The sequence below is a fragment of the Carya illinoinensis genome, chromosome 9 (assembly GCF_018687715.1).
Source record: "Carya illinoinensis cultivar Pawnee chromosome 9, C.illinoinensisPawnee_v1, whole genome shotgun sequence".
In the NCBI taxonomy this organism is placed as follows: Eukaryota; Viridiplantae; Streptophyta; class Magnoliopsida; order Fagales; family Juglandaceae; genus Carya; species Carya illinoinensis.
The window spans coordinates 13,129,683-13,154,979 of NC_056760.1; the positions used below are offsets into that span (position 1 = coordinate 13,129,683).

At 35.9% G+C, this 25,297-nt stretch overlaps 2 protein-coding genes across 6 annotated transcripts; one reads left to right on the forward strand and one right to left on the reverse strand.

Moving 5' to 3' along the window:
- Window positions 1–2,673: 2,673 nt before the first annotated feature.
- LOC122275959 lies at window positions 2,674–5,994 on the reverse strand. Of its 4 annotated transcripts, none has more exons than XM_043085315.1 (3): window positions 5,177–5,619; window positions 3,638–3,792; window positions 2,674–3,311 (listed from the first exon to the last, which is right to left on the reverse strand). In XM_043085315.1, exons 2-3 carry the CDS (start codon window positions 3,743–3,745, stop codon window positions 3,117–3,119), a joined length of 303 nt encoding a protein of 100 aa, XP_042941249.1. In that variant the 5' UTR covers window positions 3,746–3,792; window positions 5,177–5,619; the 3' UTR covers window positions 2,674–3,116. The 4 variants fall into 4 exon arrangements, 3 of the variants coding, with proteins under 3 accessions (XP_042941249.1, XP_042941248.1, XP_042941247.1); XM_043085314.1 differs by having other exon boundaries at window positions 3,638–4,452; window positions 5,177–5,617; XR_006228727.1 differs by having other exon boundaries at window positions 2,674–3,339; window positions 3,638–5,994.
- Window positions 5,995–6,074: 80 nt separating this feature from the next.
- Window positions 6,075–10,292, forward strand: LOC122275958 (disease resistance protein RUN1-like). 2 transcript variants are annotated; one of them, XM_043085310.1, is made up of 4 exons: window positions 6,075–6,865; window positions 7,157–8,258; window positions 8,367–8,642; window positions 8,795–10,292. In XM_043085310.1, the coding sequence occupies exons 1-4, from the start codon at window positions 6,384–6,386 to the stop codon at window positions 10,178–10,180; spliced, it is 3,246 nt and encodes a 1,081-aa protein (XP_042941244.1). In that variant the 5' UTR covers window positions 6,075–6,383; the 3' UTR covers window positions 10,181–10,292. The 2 variants fall into 2 exon arrangements, with proteins under 2 accessions (XP_042941244.1, XP_042941246.1); XM_043085312.1 differs by having other exon boundaries at window positions 6,723–6,865; window positions 7,120–8,258.
- Window positions 10,293–25,297: the final 15,005 nt, after the last annotated feature.

Sequence of the window (25,297 nt, forward strand, 5' to 3'; positions counted from 1 at the left end):
CTAGTATAGTACTTACATGGCATAATTTTATTTAACATATAAGTTTTAAAATTTGAATCATACAAATCAAATCTTATCATTTAAGTGATGTGGATGTTGTTTTCTACACACTAACTTGAAAATAGAATAATACTTTCAACTAGTATGATACATTATGTGAGCATATAAAACTTCTACTACCTGAATTTCTTCTTATTTCAAAACTACAGCATATTATAGATCATTATCAAAGAGGATTCCCATGTACGATTGTGGCGACTCCGTAATCAGTCAGGAATGCAAAGAATAAGTAATTAAACAACAACATCATTTCCACAAAAACGACTTTCAAGCTTAAAATGCAAATGAGTTGGGCCAGTTGGCAACAAAGATGGAAATTTCAATGTTTTGCAAAGGCTACATTACATACATAATTATTATGTGCTCTGTTCTTTACTTGCGTACTTAACAATGAAGTAGGGAAAATAACCTTTTGAATATGATTTTTAGCCTATCTACAAATCGGAAAATGATTTGTACTAGGGGTGCTACCCTGCCCCCTTGCACTCACATGGGTGGGGTGGTCACTTTTCATCTTGCCCTAGCCTTTCCCCGAGTTACTGTCCGCTCACTCTAGTTCTTTCCTCCTTGGCTTGGTCAGAGCGTGGAGTGTGTTGCCGGCATTGCTGAAGTTGTCAACCTGATCCATGAACTCCCCTAGTGTTGCGGGAGTCCTTCTTGCTAGCTCTGCCATGAACTAGGACCAAGGCCATACTCCTCCTAGGAGCACTATGGGGGTTATCTTCTTGTCCTGGCCATCCATCGTCATGCACTTCTTGTTGAACCTGGACAAGTATGGCGTGAGGCTTTCGTCCTCCCCTTGTTTGATGATGAGGTACGCCATAGGACGCCTTCTTCACTTGCTCACCATAAACTGAGCAAGGAACAGACGGGCCAGTTCCCTGAAACTGTCTATAGACCCCGACGTCAGGGACCCAAACCACACTCTTGCTGGTCCTTTCAAAGTCAGCGGGAAGACTCTATAAGACACTTCCCCTGGGAAACAGTGTAGGATCATGTGTGCCCTAAAGGTTTCCAGGTGCTCGAGCGGGTCTGCGGTTCCCGTCATACATTTTCATGAAAGGGACTTGAAACTTTGGTGGTAAGGGCACTGCCATCACTTCCTCGCTATAGGGCAGGCCCATGTTGGTGAGTAGTTGGTCCACTAATGACGAGGGGCCCATCTTTCTTGCCATCTCCTCATATTTTTCCTTAAGGTTATGCAGCTCATTTTGCATGTTCCTCATTTCCACCTCTGGGTGACCCTCCTCGCCAGCTTTTCTGGATCCAACATGCTCACTATTGCTGGATTCCACATCGTTCCTTGCCTCGTTGGTGGTTCCCTTGAGCGACCTGTTATCTTTTCGTAGGGTATCCACCTGAATAGTTAGCTTTTCCCACCAGCTAGTCCATGGCAGCTAATTTGGCTTCCATGTTCATTGACATTGCTTCCTCTTGTCCCCAGGTCGTCTAAGAATGAGTTCTCGCAACAAAGGATACGTGAAGTCTATTAAGATCCCACAAATGGCGCCATTGTTAACATCGTGTTTTGCACATCTTTGGGCCGAGCTCTTAGCAAATTGGGTCTTCGGTCTTGGGCTTACAAATACAAAGAAAATACCGCTAGACGGGGATCGTGGTGGTGGCCGAAGAGTCTTCGATGCCAAAATCATTCTTGCCTTAAAATTTTGTGTAAGTGAATAAAGAGTTCAGAGAGAGTTCCAAGTACTTGGGGATTACCTTTTATATCCCATTTCTTGGGTCAGTTGCCCATGCCTTGTGTTAGGGAGATGTGACCCCTTAGTAGTTCCTTTAGTTAGGTTCCTTTAACGTGGCATAACTTTTGGAGTGGTGCAATTAATGCGGCTTAACTTTTGGGGTGGCATAACTTTTGAAAAGGTCAACATACTTATGTAAACAACTTCAATTGACTTCTTTTGCACTTTTCTTGTAGTTTTAATTTATATTTTGCTATTTTTTTATACTTTATGTTATGAGCAATATCATTTAATATATCTAGTATTGTTGTATTTCAATTATCAATCTTTTTTAATTTGAAATTCTATTTTTAATTTTAAACTTCACGTAATGAACAATATCTAGTGAAATGGACAAAAAAAATTCCATTTTTTTATTAATAATGAATAAAAAATCTAGTTATCTAGTGTAATTTTATGTAATGAAATGAATAAAGTTTTTACTCATATTTTACAAATTTTTTAATACTTTATGGAATGAATAATTTCATTTAATATATGTAGTATTTTTTTTATTAATTCAATTCTCAATATTTTTTAATTTGAAATTTCATTTTTAATTTTAAAACAGTTCATGCTCAAACGTTAATGACTATTACCTGAACGTTAGAATGACTAATTTATACGTTCGAACGTAAGTGGGCTTAACGTTCAAATGTACATGAACAATTCGAATGTAACATTTTATATGTTAACATGTAACCCTTGAAAAACGACATCGTATGATTTATGTTCGAACGAAACATTATCATAGCTCGAACGTATAACCATTTCTCGTCCACTTTTAATGACGGTTTCATGAAACTTGGGTCCAATTAGTGTGTTAGGTCTGCGATCAACATCCTACACCATTGCCAATTGGGTCCACAATAATGGATACAGAACAAACCAATCAATTCCTTAAGAAGTGGTTGAATTTTCATTGTCATCCTTAATTTGTAAACGTGATAGAACACACACATGGCGAGTGTTATATAACATTTACGCCTGGAGATGTCAGTAATTGGCACCTCATTTTCAAGCCAAGTTTTACTGGAAGGTATTAGCCCCTAAGGAGAAGTAAATTGTGAAAGAATGCGATTATCACTTCGCCCTATTCATATTTCAATACATGGTTCAAAGCTAATACTTGAGAGATACCCCATGTGCAGGGGGGCCAAGGCGGAGAAGCAAACCTGGAGTTATCAGCTAAAACTATTCAGGATAGGCAGCAATCAACTGCAGACCTACCCAGCTTCCCCCTTTTTCAGCACCATAGATACTTTTCTGAGCAGCATCCAAGAAATTTCTGCCGCTAGATAAGCTGGCATGGGTAGTTTCTCACCCATCGTCCTCCTCAGCCTTCCTCAAACGTTTCCATCTTTGCTCTTCATGCAGTTCAACATCCACTTGCATCTCATACCGCCTAGTAGCCCGCTCTTCCTCTGAAAGTTTGGGAGCAACATTGTGACGCTTGAAGTGTGACTCAATCCCATTGTGATGACTTGAATCACAATACCCTCTGCCTTCTCTTTCCTTTTCATCAACATCAAGTGTCAATTTTCTGATGAACACAGAATAGAAGCAGAGGAAAAATGAAATGACAACCTTTCATGAATGGATTGAATGAATCAATTACAAGTATTGAATGTATTCAATGATTGATAAAGAACCCTGAGATATACTACTTATAGAGATTTTTTTAAAGTGAAAAACTCTTGAACCATCACTTCTTAAGTTTCTGGTTTTTAACTCCTTAAGTTTCTGGTTGTTAACTCATTCCAAAGATCAACAGCCGAGGCAACATAAAGCAAACTATTCCTTATTTCTTTAGAAATGGAATTCATTAACCAAGAAAGTACCAAATTGTTAACACGCAGCCAAGCACTATGAAGAACAAGTTGATCAGCAGGAGTAGCAGCAATCGAACCATTAATGAATGCCACCTTGTTCTTGACAGTCAATGCCATGGTGATTGATCGACTCCATGCAATGTAATTATCTCCAGAAAAAATTTCTGAAACGAGGAGGGCACCAGGATTGTCATTTGGATGTAGATAATAAGGACTAGAGGAATAATCTGAGAGATTTATGACAGAGCGAGGAGAAGTGGCAGAATTGGTAGAATCCATTTCGGGAATCTATTAGAGAAAGTGCAAGAAATGAAAGAAGACGAAGAAGACAACAACAAAAATTCTCGAGCAGAATTTTGTAATGCAGATTTCAAGAATTCAAAGTTTTAGAGACGAGAAGATGAATTTGCAGAAGCAAGAATGATTTTCAATCTGATACCATGTCAATTTTCTGATGAACACAGAATAGAAGCAGAGGAAAAATGAAATGAAAACCTTTCGTGTGAATGAATTAATTACAAGTACTGAATGTATTTATACTAATGAAAGACAATAACAGAAAATAAATAACTTTCTGAATCTTTTTCTAATTTAACACATGCTATTTTAGACTTTAATTCCATTTGCTCAATTTATGAGGCTATACTACAACATCAAGATTTCTGTCTACTAGTCTTCCCCTTTTCCCCTTCTGCAGTGACATTTTCTAAATCTGATTGTTTCCTGGATGATGAATGCTTTTGATTCTTTAAACAGCTATGATGGTGCTTCATCCGGGGCTCCTTTTCACCATGAGCCTTCTTCTTGGGTTTCTGTTCTTCAACCTAACAAATGATCTCATAATTGAGAACAATCAGAAACATCTTTAATTCCAAATTTTTCAAGAAATGATAAGCTTAATTCCTAATGCATTTTTCGATGAAGTTTAAACTATTGCAACTCATACATTTTCCAACTGAAATTCTCCTCCAGAATATCATTTAATTTTTTTTTTTCTTTGGACAAGGAATAACTAATCCTATTTACAACAGCACAAACTCCTTGAAGCGAAACTTGACCAACCAAAACACCTTAGCACAAAATACTCCTGTATTTCTCTCTTTATTCAATCCAGAAGTTTTATATATTTTTTGACAACCAGAAGTTTGACTTCCACAAACAATCCCTATCCAGTGAACAATTCCAAACAATATAAATATATGCAGTTCTTGAATCAAATCCAGACAGGATGGACTACTTTGGTCAAGGTTCAACATGTAATCTTCCATGCACAGAAGCAAAAACGGTGAGAAAGACACGGAGAGGTGGAGAAACTGTAATACTAACATGTTAGTGAGGATAAATAAACTGTGGGAAGCAAGTAATGCAGTTAACTTTTTTATGTAAGAATGTATTTCCAGAAGAGAAAATGTTTCTAAATTACAGAATGGAAAGGCAAGTAAGGCATTTAACTTTTTTATCTAAGAATGTATTTACAAAAGAAAAAATGTTTCTAAATTACAGAATAGGAAGTCTAGAAACTTAAATAATAAAGGAATGGTAATACACCAGGCAGAGATTTCAAGCTGTCTTCCTAAATGGTTTTCAAGTTGAAAGAATCTCAACACATTCCCTTTGTGGTCTCGTATCACCTAGACCTATAGACACTATAGAATCCTTAAGAAACAACTGATAATATGATTTAGCACTTCTTTTTATGCAATGGTTCCTGCGTGCCTTATGAGCACTGCATTGACTAGATGCAAGTATTTTAGTCAATTTAGCAAGTTAAAATGAGCATAGTCTGGTTCCGCGAGATCCAATATAGTGGCTCAGAATTCAGAAAGGGTAAAGATTAGATTGTAAACTCTAGTTCCGCGAAACAGCAGAAGTGACTTGGGTTTCATCAACAGCTTCTAAACAGCAGAATTGAGTGTCTCTGGCCTCTTTTGGTCATGTGCGATCCACATCATGATGTGCATGGCAATTATTCCTGCAAGCAACAAATTGTCTATTAAAGGTATTCAAAAAGAAAACACGTGTGGGGTACTCACTAAAGAAACCATGGATTCTTACGGGAGTCATTATTTTCCAAGCAAAGGGAGAAAAAGCTATACAAAGAAAAAGCAAGTGTTGTGAGCTTTCTTGGATCCTTCGGTGAAAGAAATGTAATTAAAGGTATTCAAAAAGAAAACACGTGTGGGGTACTCACTAAAGAAACCATGGATTCTTACGGGAGTCATTATTTTCCAAGCAAAGGGAGAAAAAGCTATAGAAAGAAAAAGCAAGTGTTGTGAGCTTTCTTGGATCCTTCGGTGAAAGAAATGTAATTAAAGGTATTCAAAAAGAAAACACGTGTGGGGTACTCACTAAAGAAACCATGGATTCTTAGGAGGGTCATTTCAATTTTCAGAGCGAAGGGAGAAAAAGCTATAAAAAGAAAAAGCGAGTGTTATGAACTTTGTTGGATCCTTCCGTGAAAGACAGAGAGATGGGAGAGACAAAGACTGAGGGCAAGTTTTTCTTCGAAGCGACGCGTAATGCATACCTTTTTTTGACAAAGAAGAAGAAATTTGCTGATCAGTTTGAAAGTAGCAGCTTCTCTGGTAATGCCCAGGAAATTTCATTAGAGTTTAATTACACAGTGACAGTGACCCACTCATACCATCTTGATCCACTTCCTTAATATAAAGCTCCTTACTCACATGTCTCTCCTTACTCAATAACTCGTGACCCTTCTTCCTTCAAAGAAGCTACCAAGATTTCAATCTCTTCCATGGCCATCCCAAATGTCTCCTTCACCTCCCCTTCTTCTTCCCATCCTCGGATTCATGATGTGTTTCTGAGTTTCAGAGGGGATGATACCCGCAACACCTTTACCGGTCATCTACATCACGCTCTCATTGAAAAGGGGATCAAAACCTTCATAGATGACAAGGATCTTCGGAAGGGAGACGAAATCTCCAAACTTTTGGAAGCCATTGAACAATCTAAAATTTCCATCATCATCTTCTCTAAGACCTATGCCACTTCCACGTGGTGCTTAGATGAACTTGTCAAGATTCTCGAGTGTCGGAAATCGATCGGCCAAATGGTTCAACCCATTTTCTACGATGTGGATCCTTCAGATGTGCGGAAGTTTGTAGAAGTGATCGACATGCATGAAAATAAAGTCAAGGATGATATACAAAGGGTGTTGAGGTGGAAGGTGGCTCTCAAAGAAGCAGCCAATTTGTCCGGTTGGCATTTGAACAATGGGTACGCTTTTAGTTTTTTTTTAATGCAAGCATTGATATCAAATACATGAGGTGTAACCAAATAGGTCTCTCTCCTCTTTTTCATTTCTCTCTGATTTTATGGTAACTGCACTTAATCGGTTCCAATTCCTTCTAGCTGCTTTACTTTTCATTTCTTAATTCCTCTATATTTGTGGCACTAGAGAAAGCCTTGATCAGATTCTTCTTAATTAGCAATTTCTAGACTGATCCTGAGATGCTTTTTATATGTAACAGTATGATTTCTAGATTGTCCTGTTTGAATGGCATGCAGGCATGAGTCCCATTTTATCCAACGCATTGTAGAAGAGATATCAAGTATATTAATGAAGCACACATTTTTAGATGTTGCGAAGAACCCAGTCGGATTAGATTCTCATATAGTGGCCATGAGTGAGTTGTTGAGTGTTGAGAATGATGACGTTCGCATGGTTGGAATCCATGGAATTGGTGGAATAGGTAAAACCACTATCGCAAAAGCTGTATACAACTCCTTTGCTCTTGAATTTCAAAGTTGCTGCTTTCTTGCTGAAGTCCGAGAAACTACAAACGGGTCCGGCCTTGTTCCATTACAAGAAAAACTTCTATCTGAGACCTTGGGCATGAATACCAACTTCAAGGTGGGAAGTGTGGATGGAGGAATTACTTTAATAAAGGAGAGGCTCTGCCATAAGAAGGTTCTTTTAGTTCTTGATGATGTCAATAAGGTGGAACAACTTCAAAAATTAGCAGGAGATAAGAATTGGTTTGGTCCAGGAAGTCGAATCATTATTACAACTAGAGATCAACATGTGCTAGGTACTCATGGAGTAGAAAGAAGATACAAGGTCCAAGAATTAAGTGCTGCTGATGCTCTTCAACTTCTTAGTTTGAATGCTTTCCATAAGTCTTATCCTGAAGAAGGGTATGAGGAGCTCATAAATAGTGTGGTTCAGTACGCCAAGGGCCTTCCCTTGGTTCTAGTGGTGTTGGGGTCTTTCCTATGTGGTAGAAGCAAACCTCAATGGGAAAGCACAATACGTAAAATGCAAAGAAGTCTTGACAAAGATATCTATGAAATACTTAAAATAAGCTTTGATGCACTGGACGACAATGAGAAGGCTATCTTCCTTGATATTGCGTGTTTCTTTAAGGGAGAAGAGAGAGATTTTGTAACAAAAATTTGGGAAGCGAGTGATTTTGATCCAGTTATTGGAATACAAGTTCTCATCGAAAGATCTTTGGTGAATTTTGATCAACATGAACGATTGCAGATGCATGACGTGATACAATTGATGGGTAGGAAGATTGTTCATCAAGAATCTCCCGACGAGCCAGGAAAGCGAAGCCGATTATGGTCTCATGAGGATATTCTCCGTGTTCTTAAGGAAAATACGGTAAGAGCACTTTAGTCCACTTGTTCTATCAATTTTATCATTTTATCATTTTTCTTCTATCAATTGAGTCCTAATATTTTTTCCTCCACTTGTTCTATGATTTATTAGGGAACTTATAATGCAATTCAAGCCATAAAGCTAGATTTGTTCGGGCAAAAAGATATTTTGCTGAATCCTAGTGCGTTTACAAGAATGAAAAGGCTTAGACTGCTTCGAATCCGTCATGCACGCTTTTCAGAGAGTCCTAAAAGTTTGTCTAATGAGCTAATATTGCTTGATTGGGATGGATACCCATCACCATCTCTGCCGTCCAATTTTCATCCTCAGAAACTTGTTACTCTCAACATGCATCACAGTAAAATCAAGCAATTAGAAGGAATAAAGGTAAATATCTTATCTCTTTTCTAGATTTTAAAATAAGAATTCAAATGTATGGATCCATTTTTCTTTTCAAAAAATTTACTTGTAAAAAAGAAATTATATTGGTAATTCTTGGAAGCTGATACAATATTGTTCCTTTCACCTTTATTTTCCAGGTTTGTGAAAATTTGAGAGAAATAAAATTTTCTTACTGTGTATACTTGACGTGCATCCCTGATGTCTCAATAATGGCAAATCTTGAGAGTTTGAATGTTGAGGGCTGTCGCAATTTAGTTGAGGTTCATCAATCTGTTGGATTTTTAAACAAACTGTCTCTGTTGAATGTTCGATATTGCTGTAAACTTAGACGCCTTCCTGACCTGAAGTTGCCACATCTTCAAATCCTAGAACTTACTGGGTGCACAAGTCTGGAGAAATTTCCAAATATTGTTGGAGAAATTCCTCGTTTACGTGAACTTTGGTTAAATGACAGTCCCAATATTCAAGAACTGCCTTTGTCAGTTGAATATCTCATTGGGCTTCAAAGGATATCAATATTTTCATTCAAGAACCTTAGAGATCTCCCTAGAAGCATTTCTAAGTTGCCACTTCTCAGGGAGCTTGTTCTTAGGCATTGCAGAAACCTTGGAAGGTTTCCAAAATCGTCGTCATCATCATCAACAAATTTGGGCTGGCTGGCTTCGTCAAAGGGGAACAAAACTCAAGATAAGAGCCACTCTGTTGGGTGGTTTCCAGCCTTGAGAAAGTTGAAAATCATGTACTGTAATCTAGAAGAAGTTGATTTCCTCAACAGTCTTCATTGCCTTTCCACGCTAGAAGAATTATATCTATCAGGAAACAATTTCGTTTGCCTCCCTGCATCATGTAACACTGGATTTACCCATTTGCGATCGCTTGCATTGTGGCATTGCAATGGGCTTCAACAAAAGAATGCAAGTAGTGATGTGTTTCCGAATGGTTTCGGAAAAATGATAACTACAATTAAAATTAGAGGAGGGGAGTTACCAGAATGGTTTCGGCATCAAACTAGGGAGATTGAGATGTGTTTCCGAGTGCCTCCACCTAAAAATGCCAAGTTAGCAGGTTTGGTTATCGGTCTTGCTTTCAAACCTCATTTTGAGCTCTCTTTCTGCTATTTGAGGGTGTCTATCATTATTAGTAATGGTCGTCAATCAACTCCCATAGCCAAATCCTACGAGGTTCCCTTTCATGGACATGAACTGGGATTAGATGGAGCACTGTGGCTGTTGTACCTTCCACGTGGTGCCCTTGAGTGGCGGGATGAGATCACCAATGAAATGGATCACTTTGGAGTTTCATATCAAATTCATTTACGGACACCATTTGTGAAGTGTGATAAATATAATAACAGGTTGGGAGTTCATTTTGAATTCGAGCAAAACGACAACATGGATGATGATGATCCTAACAATAAGATAGCTATCTTGGAGAACGATAATTGTTGCCAACTACAGCAACAGCTAGCAGAACAACATGAACGGGCAAAGCGTGGACAAAGCAAATTTCTTTCTGATTTGTGAAATATTATTTTTTGTTTTAGAATTTAAAAAAATTGAATTACTTTTGTGTTTTTATTTAAAATTTTAGAAAAATTATAATGACTATATAATAGTTTACTTTTATTTTCTAAAACGAGTGAATTTTATTACTTGGGGACTTTTAAAAAACATTCATTAAGCCTTTCTTTTTTTTGACATATCAGTGTTGGAATCTTATAATCGGTTGTCTTTACACTTCATTTGGTTGCTTTTATTATTAACTTTTTTTAAGAAATTCATTTTACACCTCTTTTGAAGGTTCTTCAAGGTAAACTATCCTCAATTAAGAGTAATATTATGTATAAGTATTAAGTATGCAAGTTTTACACATTAAAAAAAAATACAAAAGGAAAAAAAAGTATGCAGGATCGATACAAACTCTTTTATAAAAAATAAATAAATCTCACAAAAAATAGACTCACTACAAGAAATCTGGCTTTTTGCAGCGATTTTTATAATGTTGCAAATAAATTCGCTGCAATAGATAACTTTTTGCAACGAAATATGAGTCCTTGTAAGTGTTTGTTGCAATAGGTGAATGCTACATATGCAGTTACTTAACTTATTTTTTTGCAGCGTTTTTTTCTTTTATAAAGGCGAAAGTATGCGTTGCAATAATAAAAAAAATTATTACAACGGATTACATCGTTGCTAATAGATCGAGGCGGCAACTTAAACAAAAATGATAAGATTTTCCCCCCCGAAATCAAACCCACTCTGTTACCGCGTATCTCCTTCTCCACTTCGACTTGCTTGCCCATTTCTCGTACCATTGCAGTGTCCACCCACCCCTGCACGGCGAGACCTAACCTTCACCACCCAAGCTGATTTTTCCTCCACTTCGTTAGCCTTCCCAGCGGAAGCTAGAGTCGTCTTCTCCTCCCCATACAACTGGGTGCCGTGCGATTGGGGATTTGGTAAAGGGAAGTTTTTGTCAACGATTTTGACCAAGATTGATCAAACGATTGTCTAGGTATCGTTATTGTCTCCGTTTGGGAAGCTGAAGGACTACGTTTCCACTTTTGCTGGAATAGATGATTCCAGCCCTCCATCTATAGTCCGAAGTTATCAGTCCTCTGTTTTGCAAGAATGATCAAACGATTGTCTAGGTATCCACTGAATTTATGAAACCCCTTTACGAGTAGGTTGCATTACAAAAGTTATCGTAACATTGATGTACACTTGTATTTTTTGGGTCATGTGAAACTGATGTGCATGTGCGTTTACCTGAGGTATACTGGTTGTGTATCTGCCTCTTGTGTTTGGATTGCTCAATCAGTTGTGTGTATTAGATAATTTGGGTATTAAGCAAATAGAACTTCTTGTAGCTAAACCAGAAGCATGTTGATTTCAACAACAATACCCAAAAAAGGTGTTTGGTCATAGGTTTCCTGTGGGTTTCCAGCGTGATTTTCCTTCTAACAATTTGTATGACAGAAGATTTATATATAAATACATTATAACATAACATCAAAATATGTATAAGAGATGCTACAAAAAAAAAAAAAAACCGCTGCAATACAAGTTGTGATAATTAATTAAAGAATGTTCCTTTTCCATCTCATGACTGGTGAGATTTGGTCCTGTTTTTCCAACTTATTTGCAATAAGTAACTTAATGATATATTTATAGCGCCAAGCAATTAAATGTCTCTTTAATGAAATGTGGAAAGCCCCAACTTCTTTCCAAAATTATCCAACTGCCATACTCTATAAATAAGATAGGAGCATTTTAAGTGTTTGCTGGCTGTTATGCTGCTCTAAATACTTACAAATAAACATTGGCTGAAGAGTTTTTGGGATTGAATAAAGTAGAGTAAGATGTATCCTTCTGCCCCCACTATGGGCATCTCTTTCAATCAATATAGGAAGGTTCACTGCGTGTCATTATATGTAGTTTTATCATACAGGCCTAATTATGCCCTTCCTTAATGAATTGCAGCAAAAACTGTTAGGGCTAGAGTCTAACAGTCAATTCTCATATTTTTAAAGCCTAGAATGATTGCCTTAAAACTAATGGAAAACAAAACCCTTACATATTATTTACAAACTTTTATGATGATCACTGAAAAGTCACAATACAGTGAGAAGCTGCCACATTTTCTTTTTATATGAATAATATTACTAAATATTGTTCATATTAGTGCTTCCCATTATACATATATAATGGGAAGTTTCCACCCATCGATATTTAGTAATATCTTTAGTGCATTTCTCTATTTTTATAGCAATGAATGTCATGCCTTCAGATCCTCTACATGTGTTTAATGAAAGTTTTATATTTCAAATTACTAAAACTTATATTGAAAAAACAAAAAAACTTAAAGATCAATTAGTGGCCTTCAGCTTGTGTTGTCTGCATTCTACTAGTCTTTGTGACAGCTTGCACTACAAACTTAATCTGTTGTGTCGTTTTTGTGGATGTGCAGTGGGATTTGTTTGCACAAAACAGTTATGGTTCTGTTTTAATGCATCTGAGTTATGGTTCTTTTCTGTGCATCTGTGTTGTGGGTCTGTTGTGGGGGTAGTTGGTTGCTGTCATTTGCCACTGACCAAGACTCTTGCATTTTATTTTATTTTCTTTTTATTGTTTTTTCTGATCTAATCTCTTTTCATGCCTGTTAATTTGAATTGATATTAATGCTTGTGGGGACTCAAACTCAAGAGCATAATTTAGTCCAATGAATTATGTTAGATGGCAAGGAAAACTTAACCAGTATATATTAGCATACTTATTATGCAGATCACTTAGAACTCCCATGCAGTAAGAAGCTGCCTGTATTCAGGGATGATTAATCTTATTCACATGACTACATAATTACACTTCAATTTATGTAGTATATTAGAAGAGCTTCCATGCAGTAAGCATATTACATGGAGGCTGTTTCTTCATGTACATTCATATACATTAAGTGACAGCCTCCACCCATTAATTTCTTTAATAAACTCGGGACTTTCCTTAGAGCCTCCATTAATCTTAAGAGCTTTTTTTGACACCAGTAACTTGGACCTCCACTTACCCTACTGGCAACCCTGCAGTTGTGCCAAATTTAATCTTGAGGACTCTAATGAGTACAATCTCTCATTGACTGGGCTTCAGAGCAAGACTTCATTCTAGAAACACTCCCAATTGTCTTCCTTTCAAGTGCACTTACGAATTCATACAGGCTTTAACAATTACAATCTCAACCATTTCCTAAAACCATACTTTTAGATGAAATTAAATGACAATCCATATTGATTCATGTGATCAATATTGATAATTAATGAAATGATAAACTAGGCTTTCTAGTTTGTAGAGAAAAAAACTATTTCTTCAATAAACTCCTGTAAGTAGAGGAAAAATTTTATTATATTAGTAGTAAATTGGAAAATAAAATGCTATTTGAAACTTAAAAGGGAAATTAAATGCTTAATTTCTTTGATTTTACATATTATGGGCATTGTTGAGCTGCTCGAACCACAACCTAAATGATCAAGCCATTATGCATCGATTTTCCATCTGTCAAACCTACTTATTGTACTGTCAAACTCACTGGTATTAACTTATTTCCATCTTTTGATGATCCCCATCATCATCCAACAATCAAGTTTTAGGGCCAGATTTACAGTTTATCCTGACTTTTCAAAAGAGAAAAGATAGAAACTTATCTGAATATTTCTTTATGTCCTGACCTTTGTAGTCTTATCAACCTAAACCAGAATAGTTTGATTAAACCACTTTCTATGATACCTTTCAGCCTCTCATTTAGTATAGAAATGCTTGTTCTTTTTCATATATATATATATATATATATATATATATATATAATATTTTCTTATTTTTACAAGTTTTAGAATCCTGATATAGTATAGAAATGTCTGTCTCCATATCTAGCTTATACCATAAATTGTATATAACAGAGGTTTCTATCTTTTTCTGTTTAAAAAAATTACTAAAAGTAGTTTGAATTGATATTGGGGTCTATGTTAATTTAAAACATTCAGGTGAGATGTGGCCTAGCGTTTTTGCAGCTTCTATGTATGATTGTTGTGCAGCACTATCCTGCCTGACAGCAGGCATAATGCAATCTTTGAGAAGTACCATACATCTTTTATGTCTTGCCAAACCCAGACACCTTAACCTAATTAATTTTCATTAGTATAGTCTCCATTGGATATGCGGCAGGGGCATTTGTGAGTAACTGATATCGCTTGTAGGGCACATGTTTTAGAATCATTATGTGTAGCAAGGTCATTTCATATAAAAATGGGATCTGTAAAGGGTCATTTTGACCTACTTGATCTGTAGAGGGACATTTCAGTTGGCTACTTAGTGTAGCAAACTTTTAGATGTCTTATGGGGTTGGGTCCAAACTCATTCTTTTATTATATAGATATGCTAATCTTTTACATAATACCAATTAAGTAATCAACCTTGCTTGTCATAAATATGTGAATCCAACCTGATTATTGTAAGGATAGTCGACAATTCTGGATCAACACGAGTAGGTGATTAATTTTAGAGTGCAAGTTGAAGAAAACACATCCTAAGACAAAAAAATGGGATCTGAATGTCACATGGGCTAAGTGGATAATGTGTGTAGAGCATAGGAATGAAAGTTCATTTGTTCAATAATTGAATTTGCTAGTTTTGTTTGGACATAAGAAAGAGCCACAGTAGATCCCTTTAAAACCGTTTGTGACCTGGATTAATTCAAAATTTTCCGGTTATTTTCAATATGCTAGCATGCCTTTGGTCCTGGAGACTCACATGATGGTTTTTGGTTATTGCAAAGTTGGTGGCAGATGCTTACTTTTTTCTGTTAAACAAATAGATAATGTCTACCACATGGCTGTGAACCTTTGCATTATCGAGTGCTAGCTACCTAGAAGATCAAGACAAGACAAGAATCCCATCCTAATGGTTTGAAAGATGATTACACCTACAGAAAATCTAGCTAGATTTATTTGGAATGTGTTTCAGATGGGTTTATTTGAAACCCATATTTCTCCATGAGTGTTCATGATTTTCTAAGTCTCTCCCTTGGTGTGTTCCATCCAAGTAACAGAAAATACTAAGACACACACACAAAAAATATATCTTTATATATCTTTCATGTAGAATTTATAATTTGACTTGGGTAAGGATCCTTGAGTACTTTGTTGTTATTTTCTATGTACCCTTTGTATTATTAAGTAAAGGGAATTAAATCCTAGCTGATCTACTAACTTTGCTTCTAATACAGTGAAAAAAATTACTGAAATTGTATGCTTCAGTAGTAATTTTTTTTTTTTTATTTTGTAATTAAGTATTTGCAGCGATTTTTAGTCGATGCAAAAACGCCAAAATTTGTTGCAAATAATCAGTTTCAGCGATTTTAGTCCTTGAAAAAAATGAAAAATGCAACAAAGGAAGCAAGCGTTGCTTTTGGGCATTTGCAGCGCTTTTTGATTTTTTGCAGCGATTTTAGTCCTTGCAAAAAATATTAAATGCAACAAAAAAGCAAGTGCTGCTTCTGATATGGAACATTTGCAGCGTTTTTATGGAAATTTGCAGCGATAAATAGACGCTGCAAAAAGTATCAAAAGCAGCGCTAGAATGGTATGTTGCTTTTGACGTACACAAATTGCAGCGCTTATAAATCAATTGCAGCGATTTTAAGTGTTGCAAAAAATGGGAAAAGCAACGAACCAAATGTAGCGCTGCTGTTGTTGGGAGTCTATTGCAGCGAAATTTAATGATATAGCAAGGATAAATTTCGCTGCAATTGATCAAATGCAGCGCCATGGCAGTCACATGGGGTGGCCTTTTGCAGCGTGAAATTAGTGAGTTTGCAGCGGTTCAAAAACGCTGCAAATGAAGTCGTTTGCAGCGTTTTTTCAATAACGTTGCTATTGATCAAAAATATCACTTTTATACTGTCGAACATGCAAGGAGGGTAATAACGCTGCAATTGATCAATTACAGCGTTTTTTGAATGTATTTGCAACGATTTTACGCTCTGCAAAAGGGCTAATTTCTTGTAGTGACTTATCTTTTTACATTTTTATATGCTAAGATCTACATTTTTATAAACAGTTTTGCTACATACAAGCACAGTCGCGTACTAATATGTGTACCAATATTGATTTATTCATACTTAAAATTTAAATTAACATTGTTTTCAATAAAATCTACTTTTTGACCAATCACATCACATTGGTGCACAGATTAGTGCACAATTGTGCTTGCAACTATACTTTTCCTTTTATAAAAGATACGCACGCAAAAGGCTTTCTTTTTTCTTTTTTTAAAAAAGATGATAATACCCTAATTTTATTGATAATCTTCACTTATAACGAAGGAAAATTGTGATTACACAAACAAATATTTGGTGATAACAAATAATCAAAAAAACCCAAACTCAGGCATAATAATAATAATAATAATAATAATAAGGAAAATGCTATATGCAAGTGTTGTGGCGCACCCATTGCGCACGAAACATGACGTGTCTACGTTTATGGTGTTTTGAAAACAGCGTCTTCTCTCCCATTACCTTCTCCCCCTCACCTTTTTCTCTGTTTCCTGCAAATTTTCAGCACATCTCATGTTCAGTACAGAAAATTCTCAACACCCTACTCCATATTTTCTTCCATAAAAGTACCTTTTACCCTTCTTTATTTTGGCTCTCTAGACTCAAGTCTAAAAGACTTTATGCCCAACCAAAAATTTTCCAGCACGAGTTGATCTACAATTTTGCAAAGAAGAGTAAAAATTTTAAGATCGGTCTTTTTTTTTTTAGTTTAGTATAAAAAGTTCAGACTTTCCAAATCGGCATCTCTAATCATTTAAGGCATGAGATTTTGGCGTGGGATTTTTTCAGCTTTGGTTTTCCATGTTAAACACTGTTTGTGAAATGAATTTCATCTGAGTTTGAAGTATAATCCCTGCTTGCCTACTCTGCAAGCTGTCAAAGTTCACTACTTTGATTCCATCTTAAACCTGGATATTGGGAGAAATGTTGAAGGAATCTAAAGTATAATACTTTCTGCAAGATTTTTGTATTCACATCAGAAATATTTAAGATTTTTGCATTGTAGCTGTGCTCTCATATTCTGTGAAGAAAAAAAAAAAAAAGAATGAGAGGTGACTTTATGGAAGGGGAGAAGGGAAAACGCTGGTTTCAAAATTCCAAAACTCACCGTTTAATATTACCACGTTGTGTTTAGTTGGTGGGTGCGCAAATGGTAAGCCACCACGCTTGCATATAGCATTTTCCATAATAATAAAACCTAAAATTGTCAATCACAATACAAGATACCCATAAAACCAAAGCCCACAATAGTTCAAAAGAAAAAGAACCAGCCTTAAATAAAAGACCATAACTGAAAAACTTGCAAGAAAACCAAGAAGTTGCATGCAAAGTAACAATAGTAAACAAATAAAACCAAATGCAACTTACCAGGCCACTATGAGATACGCAAATACGGAAGACCAATTCTATCTTATGCGGAGAAGGCCTCTTAACTTGTTGGGCAACCTATCTTGATCACCATACCAAGTCATATTTAGGCCCTCAGCTCCTACATGCGAAAGACTTGTATAATATTACATCATCAAAAATGCCTTTCACATCCGTCAATTACAACTTCACTAACTCCACCTGAACTCATTTTTCACACGACTTGTTTGAGTAACTAACAGTTTTGGACCTTTGGTGAATACTTGGGAGCTTTCATGTAAAGAAAATTGCATAATTCTAAGGAAGTTAAAAATTCAAGTTTTTTTTAATTTCATTTATTTATGTACCGCTCAAATAACATACATTTCAACACACCTAGCTAGTATAGTACTTACATGACATAATTTTATTTGAAATATAAATTTTAAAATTTGAATCCTACAAATCAAGTCTTACCATTTAAGTGACCAATTTTGGACACTTGTCAGCTATGAACCATGATTTAATGAATTGCTAGTGTTGTGGTAAATGGATGGGACCATGTCGTCTCTTAATTTGCAACTATGTCATGATAATGAGCAAAAACACTGAAAGATGTGAGAATACTCCACATACCTGAGTTGATGGATTTGTGGTAGGAAGCGTTATAGGAGATACATACTCTTTCCCTTTCCCTTTCCCTTTCTTCATGTACAGAATATTTAACAATATTTTAGAACAAGAAAAATTATCTGAAAATATTGAAGTTACTTAAGCCTTTAACTAAAGCTGCTTGTTAAAGCTAGCAAGTAACAGAATTTATAGAGTTCAGGTAATTAATAGAAAAGTAAATGAAAACCCAATTAGAGAATCTTGACCTGAGAGAAGAATCTTGTTAACTAGAACTAGTTGTCAAAATGATTGCACGTGCCAACTAGCTTGATCAGAAAAATCTAGGTGCAACCTTAAAACCTGCAAAAGGAAGAACACGATCAAGAACAAATATTCGATGCCACAAATAAATGTAGGGGAAAGTTCGGTCTAGTCCGGACCCGAGAGGTTTTGTGGACCGCACCGGACATATTCGGTTCAGGATTTTCTCACCCTGGACCAGGATTCGGTTAGTTCCAGGGTTGAGAAAATCGCTGAACCGAATATGTCCGTTGCGGTCAAAACCTCCTTTTTTTTTATCCAAGGGAAATTTTGTTTAATACTTATATAATTATATTGTGATATATTTAATATATATACATATAGTATACTATTATATATATATTAATATATATATATATTAGTAGTACGCTAATACTATTAGTCTATTAGTATATAATAAATTAGTAATAGTCATTAACTTATTTACTATAACTAATAACTATATGTAATATACTAGTATTGCTATTTACTATATCTCTTCAAAACCCACATATTTATTAATATTCTATGTGATATTATATTAAATAATAGTAATACTCTTATTACTAATAATCTATGTAGTTATACTAATACTCTATGTAGTTATATTAAATACTATATTATTAATATTCTACGTAGATATAGTGATTTAATACTAACATATTGCATATTAAGTTAACTATACTAATACTATTATAAATTTGTACATATATGATATATTATAATTTATACTATAACTCTTATAATATGTTAATATTAATATATACTAGTACTATATATTATATTTAATAGTTATACATTAAAGAATATAATAATACATTGATACTAAATGTATATAGTTATAGACTTATAATGATTTAATTATTATGAATTTATAATTAATGTAGCTATATAATAGTATTAGTATTAGACTGTTAGTAATTTAGTATAGCTATATTATAATGGTAATATTAGTTATGTTGAATCAATAGTTAGTATAATTATACTCCACATTATTAGTATTAATATGAATATTAGTATTAGTTATAGCTATATACCCTATATTAGAATTGAGAGTCTTAGACTGTATAATAGACTAATAGTATTAGTACAACTATATATGTATATTGTATATCTATATATTAGTATTAATTATAGTAATTAGTATAATTATATAATAATATTAATAGTAGACTATTAGTATAGCTATATATTAGTATTAGTTATACTGTTATAGTGATTTAGTATATCATAATTTCTATATTATAATTTATACTTTTATAATATGTTAATATATACTAGTACTATATATTATAGTTATACATTAAATACTTATAGTTATACTTATAGTTATACTTATATAGTTATACTAAATATATATAGTTATACTTATAGTGATTTAGTTATTAACTTAATATGATTAGTATAACTATATAAATTATAATAGTATTAGACTATTAATATAGCTATATATTAGTAATATTAGTTATGGTGAATCAGTGATTTAATATAACTATATAAGTATTAATTATAGTGATTAGTATAACTATATAAATTATATAATAGTATATTAGTATTAATAGTAGACTATTAGTATAGTTATATATTAGTATTAGTTATCGTGATTTAGTATAACTACAGTCTATATTAGACTATTAATATTTTTTTTATTGATTTCTCTATTAATTTAGAAATGACATCAGAAACACAACTTAGAAGATAAATTGGGTGCGTAGGAATGTCCAGCACATAGCTGTCTGGAGTGTTGTTTTCCTTTGGAAGGTGCCCCCACCCGGCCCCAACCCCAAGTTCAAAGGAAAGGGAGAAATTGTGGTTGTCATTCTGCCTTAAACAAAGCATTAATCTTTGGTGCTACTTGTTCATGAAAATTTAAGCATCGATTACTTTGTAAGGAGAATCTGCAATCACCAATCTAAAAAATCTCACCGGAATCTGCATCAAATGGAGAAGATGGCAAAGATTTTAGGATTTCTCAAGGACGAGAAGATGAAGCTTGAAACTGACGTTGGCTGCCTTCTGAGATTCTTCGGGTTTTCTTCTATTTCTTCTTCTTCTTCTATTGCACTTGTTTCATGTTGGAGTTTATGTTTACCAAAAATTCATTTAATATTTTGAGAAATTTGAGTGGACAAATTCATTTTCACGGCAAACCCCCCATTATATATAGAACACGTACACGTTAGATCTCGTATTTATCTTCTTCCTCTAAACTAGGGTTGCCGCTGCACCACCTTAAGGTAGCCACTGCTCAGTCCATGCACGGAACCTCAGCCACCCAAACTCCTTAAGAGTTCACCACTCCAGCCATGGCCATCTTCGGAAACACCATGAAAATAGCCAAGCCACCACAACACCGCCCTACCCCTCGGTGCCTAGCCAACGCGAAACCGCAACACCACTGCACAACCACTACACATGAGCCCCTCCAAACGGCAACTCCACTCCCTTTCCTAGCAGCAACTCGACTCCCTTTCCTAGCAGCAACTCGAATGGAAAATCACCACCCTTGCTCCTCCACAGCACCCTACACGTTGGAAACACCACACGGGTTACGCCAGTGTACCTCCTCTTGGTCACCACCTCAGCGCACGGTTTATCCACCACAACAATCCCGGTTTTGCATGCATAAAAACATAGCATTGCCACCTTCTCGTTGAACCACGGCCCAACTTCTCCAACCACTCAACCACCAAACAGCCTTCAATTCCCTCTCCACTGCCATTAAGCCTCTATTTTTCTACCCCCGAAACAAAGCACGGGTTGTGCTCTCAGCCCCTTGTGTGACGAAGGTCTAGCGTCATCACCATTTGCCACTCATTTGCCACTCATTTGCCATCGTCTAGCCGTAAGACACAGTCACCTTTTCTACTGTTTCATTGTCCCTATCACACTAGATCCAACCCTCTTAGTTAGCCCAATTTTATGTATTTTTGGGTTCTTTTATCTTTTAGAAATTTTGTTTGTAAATCTTTTTGTTTAACTTCCCAATTTATTTTCCTAAAACATCCAATTTACAAGTTATATGTTCAATTGGAGATTTATTGAAGTTATATGATTTTCTATAGGTGACGATTGATTATTCGTTCAGCACTGTTGTGAAGAATTTTTGCAAGACTAAGAAGTTCAGGTAAACGTGGTTCCTATACTAGACTTTGCATAAAAGATATGAAATGAGGTTGATTTTGAAAATATGCATATTTGTTGTGACGCCGCCAACTCCCATGTACGGACACGTGGAAATCGAGGCATCGGGATGATGACAACACGGGTCACGCATCCCATCGCTAAGTGCTAAGTGTGTGTACATGCAACACGTGTACAACAAAACAATGCAACGGATAATAAAAGTCAGTCTACTAAGTATCATAATTGTTTAAAATTTAAATTCATTTAAACATAAGCGTGCTAAAAAAAATTACAATTAATCGGTAAAAAAGTCATAAACTAAATACATAATTTAAAAGTAAGAAAATAATTTCCAACATATACAAGCAAGAGGCACCCAATCAATTCTTCGGCAGAGCCGCATCCTCAAGCTCGGCCTCCTCATCATCTACATGAAAATTTATGATACCAAGAAACGGTACCGCAGGTAAGTAATCATCCAAACAAACGCCGAGATAAAAATACATTCATGCCAAACAAAATGCATGAATATGATTCCATATGCATGAGACCCAAAAATCATCATTTTCTCGAAAAGAATAATTTTTTCACGCATGCAAAAAATCTCATTTGGCCCAAAAATTCAATCCAAATCAACAGTCCCGCCATTTTTCCAAAAAATGGCCCAATATAAAAATCCATTAATCCAATCTCGCAATTTTTCAAGAAAATGGCCCAATATCCGTTATTAAAACCAATATCCAATTTTAATTCGTATGCACCATGGTCTCCCCTAGGGACCATCCGCACACCCTGACTCCCTTCATCACACCATGGGTAATGACCATGCATGTAACGAGCAATGCCCAGTTCCGCACCCAGCGCGTTCGTAGCCAAGCATCCTTTAGCCCTCACCGGTATAAGTGCCATGAAGTCAGCACGAGAGCGTTACCATCCCGTCCAATCTTGTTGTTGTCCAGCAACAACTCAGGGGATATCACTTAATATATTACGTTCACGAGTGACCAAAGGAGCTCCACCGAGATAATGCCCCATCTTTGCTTGGGGTCGTGATACACACGCACCAAAAAATTCACTTTCACACGAAAACCCAATTTTTCATTCATATCCATGAATATGCATGCACTATGTGAAAATCTATTTTTCATTTTACAAACATGATCATGCGTGCACTATGCAATGCATGCGACAAGTCACAAAGATATCCAACAAACCCAACATCATCCAATCAACAAACAACTCCGTCCTCCATTCCAAATGACCCCCAAACTCATCGGACTCAATCCAGCACAACAAACAAATCACAGATTATTTGCTAAAGCATAAATATATTTAAATCACAAGAGTTGTTCGGAAAATACTTACAGCACTATAAAATAATTTTTGAAGGATCACTGAATTGCAAAAAGGCTGTGGAAAGGCAACGTTACAGTGCAAAATGCACTATGGCCGTGGGTCTCAAAATATCCAAATTTGGACAGAGGCAAACGAAGGCTAGGGAAGGCTAGGGTATGGCTTAAAGGTGTTGGTGAAGTTAATAGTGGTGGTTGGTGGCCACGGGAGGTTGCGCACGGTGGAGATCGGCTATGAAAGGTAGAGAAAGGCCGTGGGAGAGTGAGGGAGAGTGTGACGGCTAGGGGTCACGGTGGGGCATGAGATTGGCTAGGGGAGGTCACCGGTGGATGGGGAAACCGATGGTGGTGGCGGTGAGGTGGCACAGTGGCGCACGGCGGCAGAACGGAGGAAAAGCCGTGGGTCTTGGTGGGCTTCGTGGTGGTGAACAACGGTGAGTTAGGGGCTAAGCTTGGTGGAGGATGTTGGCTGATGAGAGGGGAAGCTATAGTGGTAGTGGTTGCGCCGTTGGGTGGCGCACGGCGGCCCAGTAAGTTCATGGCCATTTTGGGCTCTACACAGCTAGGAAAGAGAAGGATGAGGTGTGGGGGTGGTGGCTGGGGTGGGTGAGGTCGCCGGCGTAAGGGTAGGGCTGAGCACCGATTCAACCGGAGTCAGATTTGGCCTCCTCCGACTCCGACTCCGACTTTGTCGGAGGCCGAATCCGACCTCCAACTCCGACTCCGCTTACACCCCACTCCGCTCCGACTCCGACTCTGACATGTCAGAGCGGAGTCGGAATTGGGCTTTTTGTTGGGCTTTTTTTTAGACTTTTTTTTTTTACCCAATTACCATTTCAATTTTACAATTTGCAACTCTAATCGGATTTGGGCTTCTATATCAATATTTTTTAAAATATAATTTGAGATTTCTAATTTATCTAACCAAAATTATCACATTAGAAAATAAAACTAAATTCAAAATCTATCACTATAAAAAATAAAACTAAATTCAAATGTGCAACCAAAATTAAAAACTAAATACACACATTAAAATTACATAACCAAAATTAAAACTAAATACACACATTAAAATTACATAACCAAAATTACAACCTAAAATTAAAAATACATAACCAAAATTAAAACCTAAAATTAAAAATACATAACCAAAATTAAAATCTAAAATTAAAAATACATAACCAAAGGTCCAAAATTAAAACCTAAAATTAAAAATACATAACCAAAGGTCCAAAATTACATCCTAAAATTAAAAATACATAACCAAAGGTCCAAAAAATGTCATTTTTCAACTTGTACCTGAAAAAAAAGAACAAAATTAGTAAAGAAATAAGATACCATATAAATTTATAAAAAAAAAAAAAAAAAAAAAAAGCAAAATTGAAATAAGATACCAGAAATAAGATTGTCAATCCTCTTCACGAAGTATGCTGGCCATAGAATTGGTTAATTCTGCATTAAGATGTTAAAATATAGGAAATTAGTATTACAAAATGTTAAAATCAACTCATATAACAACTTAAAAAAATCTCTAAATACATTACCTGAGTCGAACTTATAGCTCTCTGCATCATCAGTGGCTTCAGAATAATTTTGACTCAAGCATATGGGAGTAGACTTCAACCAATTTTGCGAGCACACGAGAGCTTCTACAGTTCTAGGAGCCAAAGAGCTCCTAAACGGATCCAGGACACGGCCTCCTGTGCTAAATGCTGACTCAAATGCAACGGTGGTGATAGGAATAGCCAAGATATCTCTTGCCATTAGAGCAAGAACTGGATACTTGGTGGAGTTGACTTTCCACCAAATTAAAATATCGAAACTCCCCATAGGAATCTCAATGTTCTCCAACAAATACCGCTCTAACTCCGACTTACAATCCATCAAGGATGTTGTATGCTCTTTATGGAACTCCCTAAAAAAATCCAAGGGATCATAATCTGTAACAGTACTACTACTCCCCATTGATGCACTAGCTTCACCGCTTTGAGTTTTGTTAGCACCAGTTACGCACCCACCACCAAACTCTACATATGCCTCATACAAATATTCCATATCCCTCTTGAGGAGTGCAACAAACTCCTCACCCTTCTCCTCACCCAATGTTTTCTTGAACCAATATGCTTGAGTAACAAATTTGAACCGCAGATCAAGAATAGCAGCAATAAACAACAACCGAAAGAAATACAGATTGGATAATAGATGCAATGGTTAGAATGTCATTTCAAATTATATGTAGTAAGGATTGTTTTATTAATGAAGTTCAACTTGCTAAAAAAAGAAAGAAATAAATAAAATAGACTC

Bases quoted from the DNA above. Each gene is read 5' to 3' on its own strand.
- LOC122275959 (XM_043085314.1), bottom strand. From the start codon at position 3,907: ATGGATTCTACCAATTCTGCCACTTCTCCTCGCTCTGTCATAAATCTC. The intron at 3,312-3,637 runs GTACTTTCTTGG...GTTGATGAAAAG, and splicing joins GGCTGCGTGTTAACAATTTG to GAAAGAGAAGGCAGAGGGTA.
- LOC122275958 (XM_043085310.1), top strand. From the start codon at position 6,384: ATGGCCATCCCAAATGTCTCCTTCACCTCCCCTTCTTCTTCCCATCCT. The intron at 6,866-7,156 runs GTACGCTTTTAG...AATGGCATGCAG, and splicing joins GGTTGGCATTTGAACAATGG to GCATGAGTCCCATTTTATCC. The intron at 8,259-8,366 runs GTAAGAGCACTT...ATGATTTATTAG, and splicing joins GTGTTCTTAAGGAAAATACG to GGAACTTATAATGCAATTCA.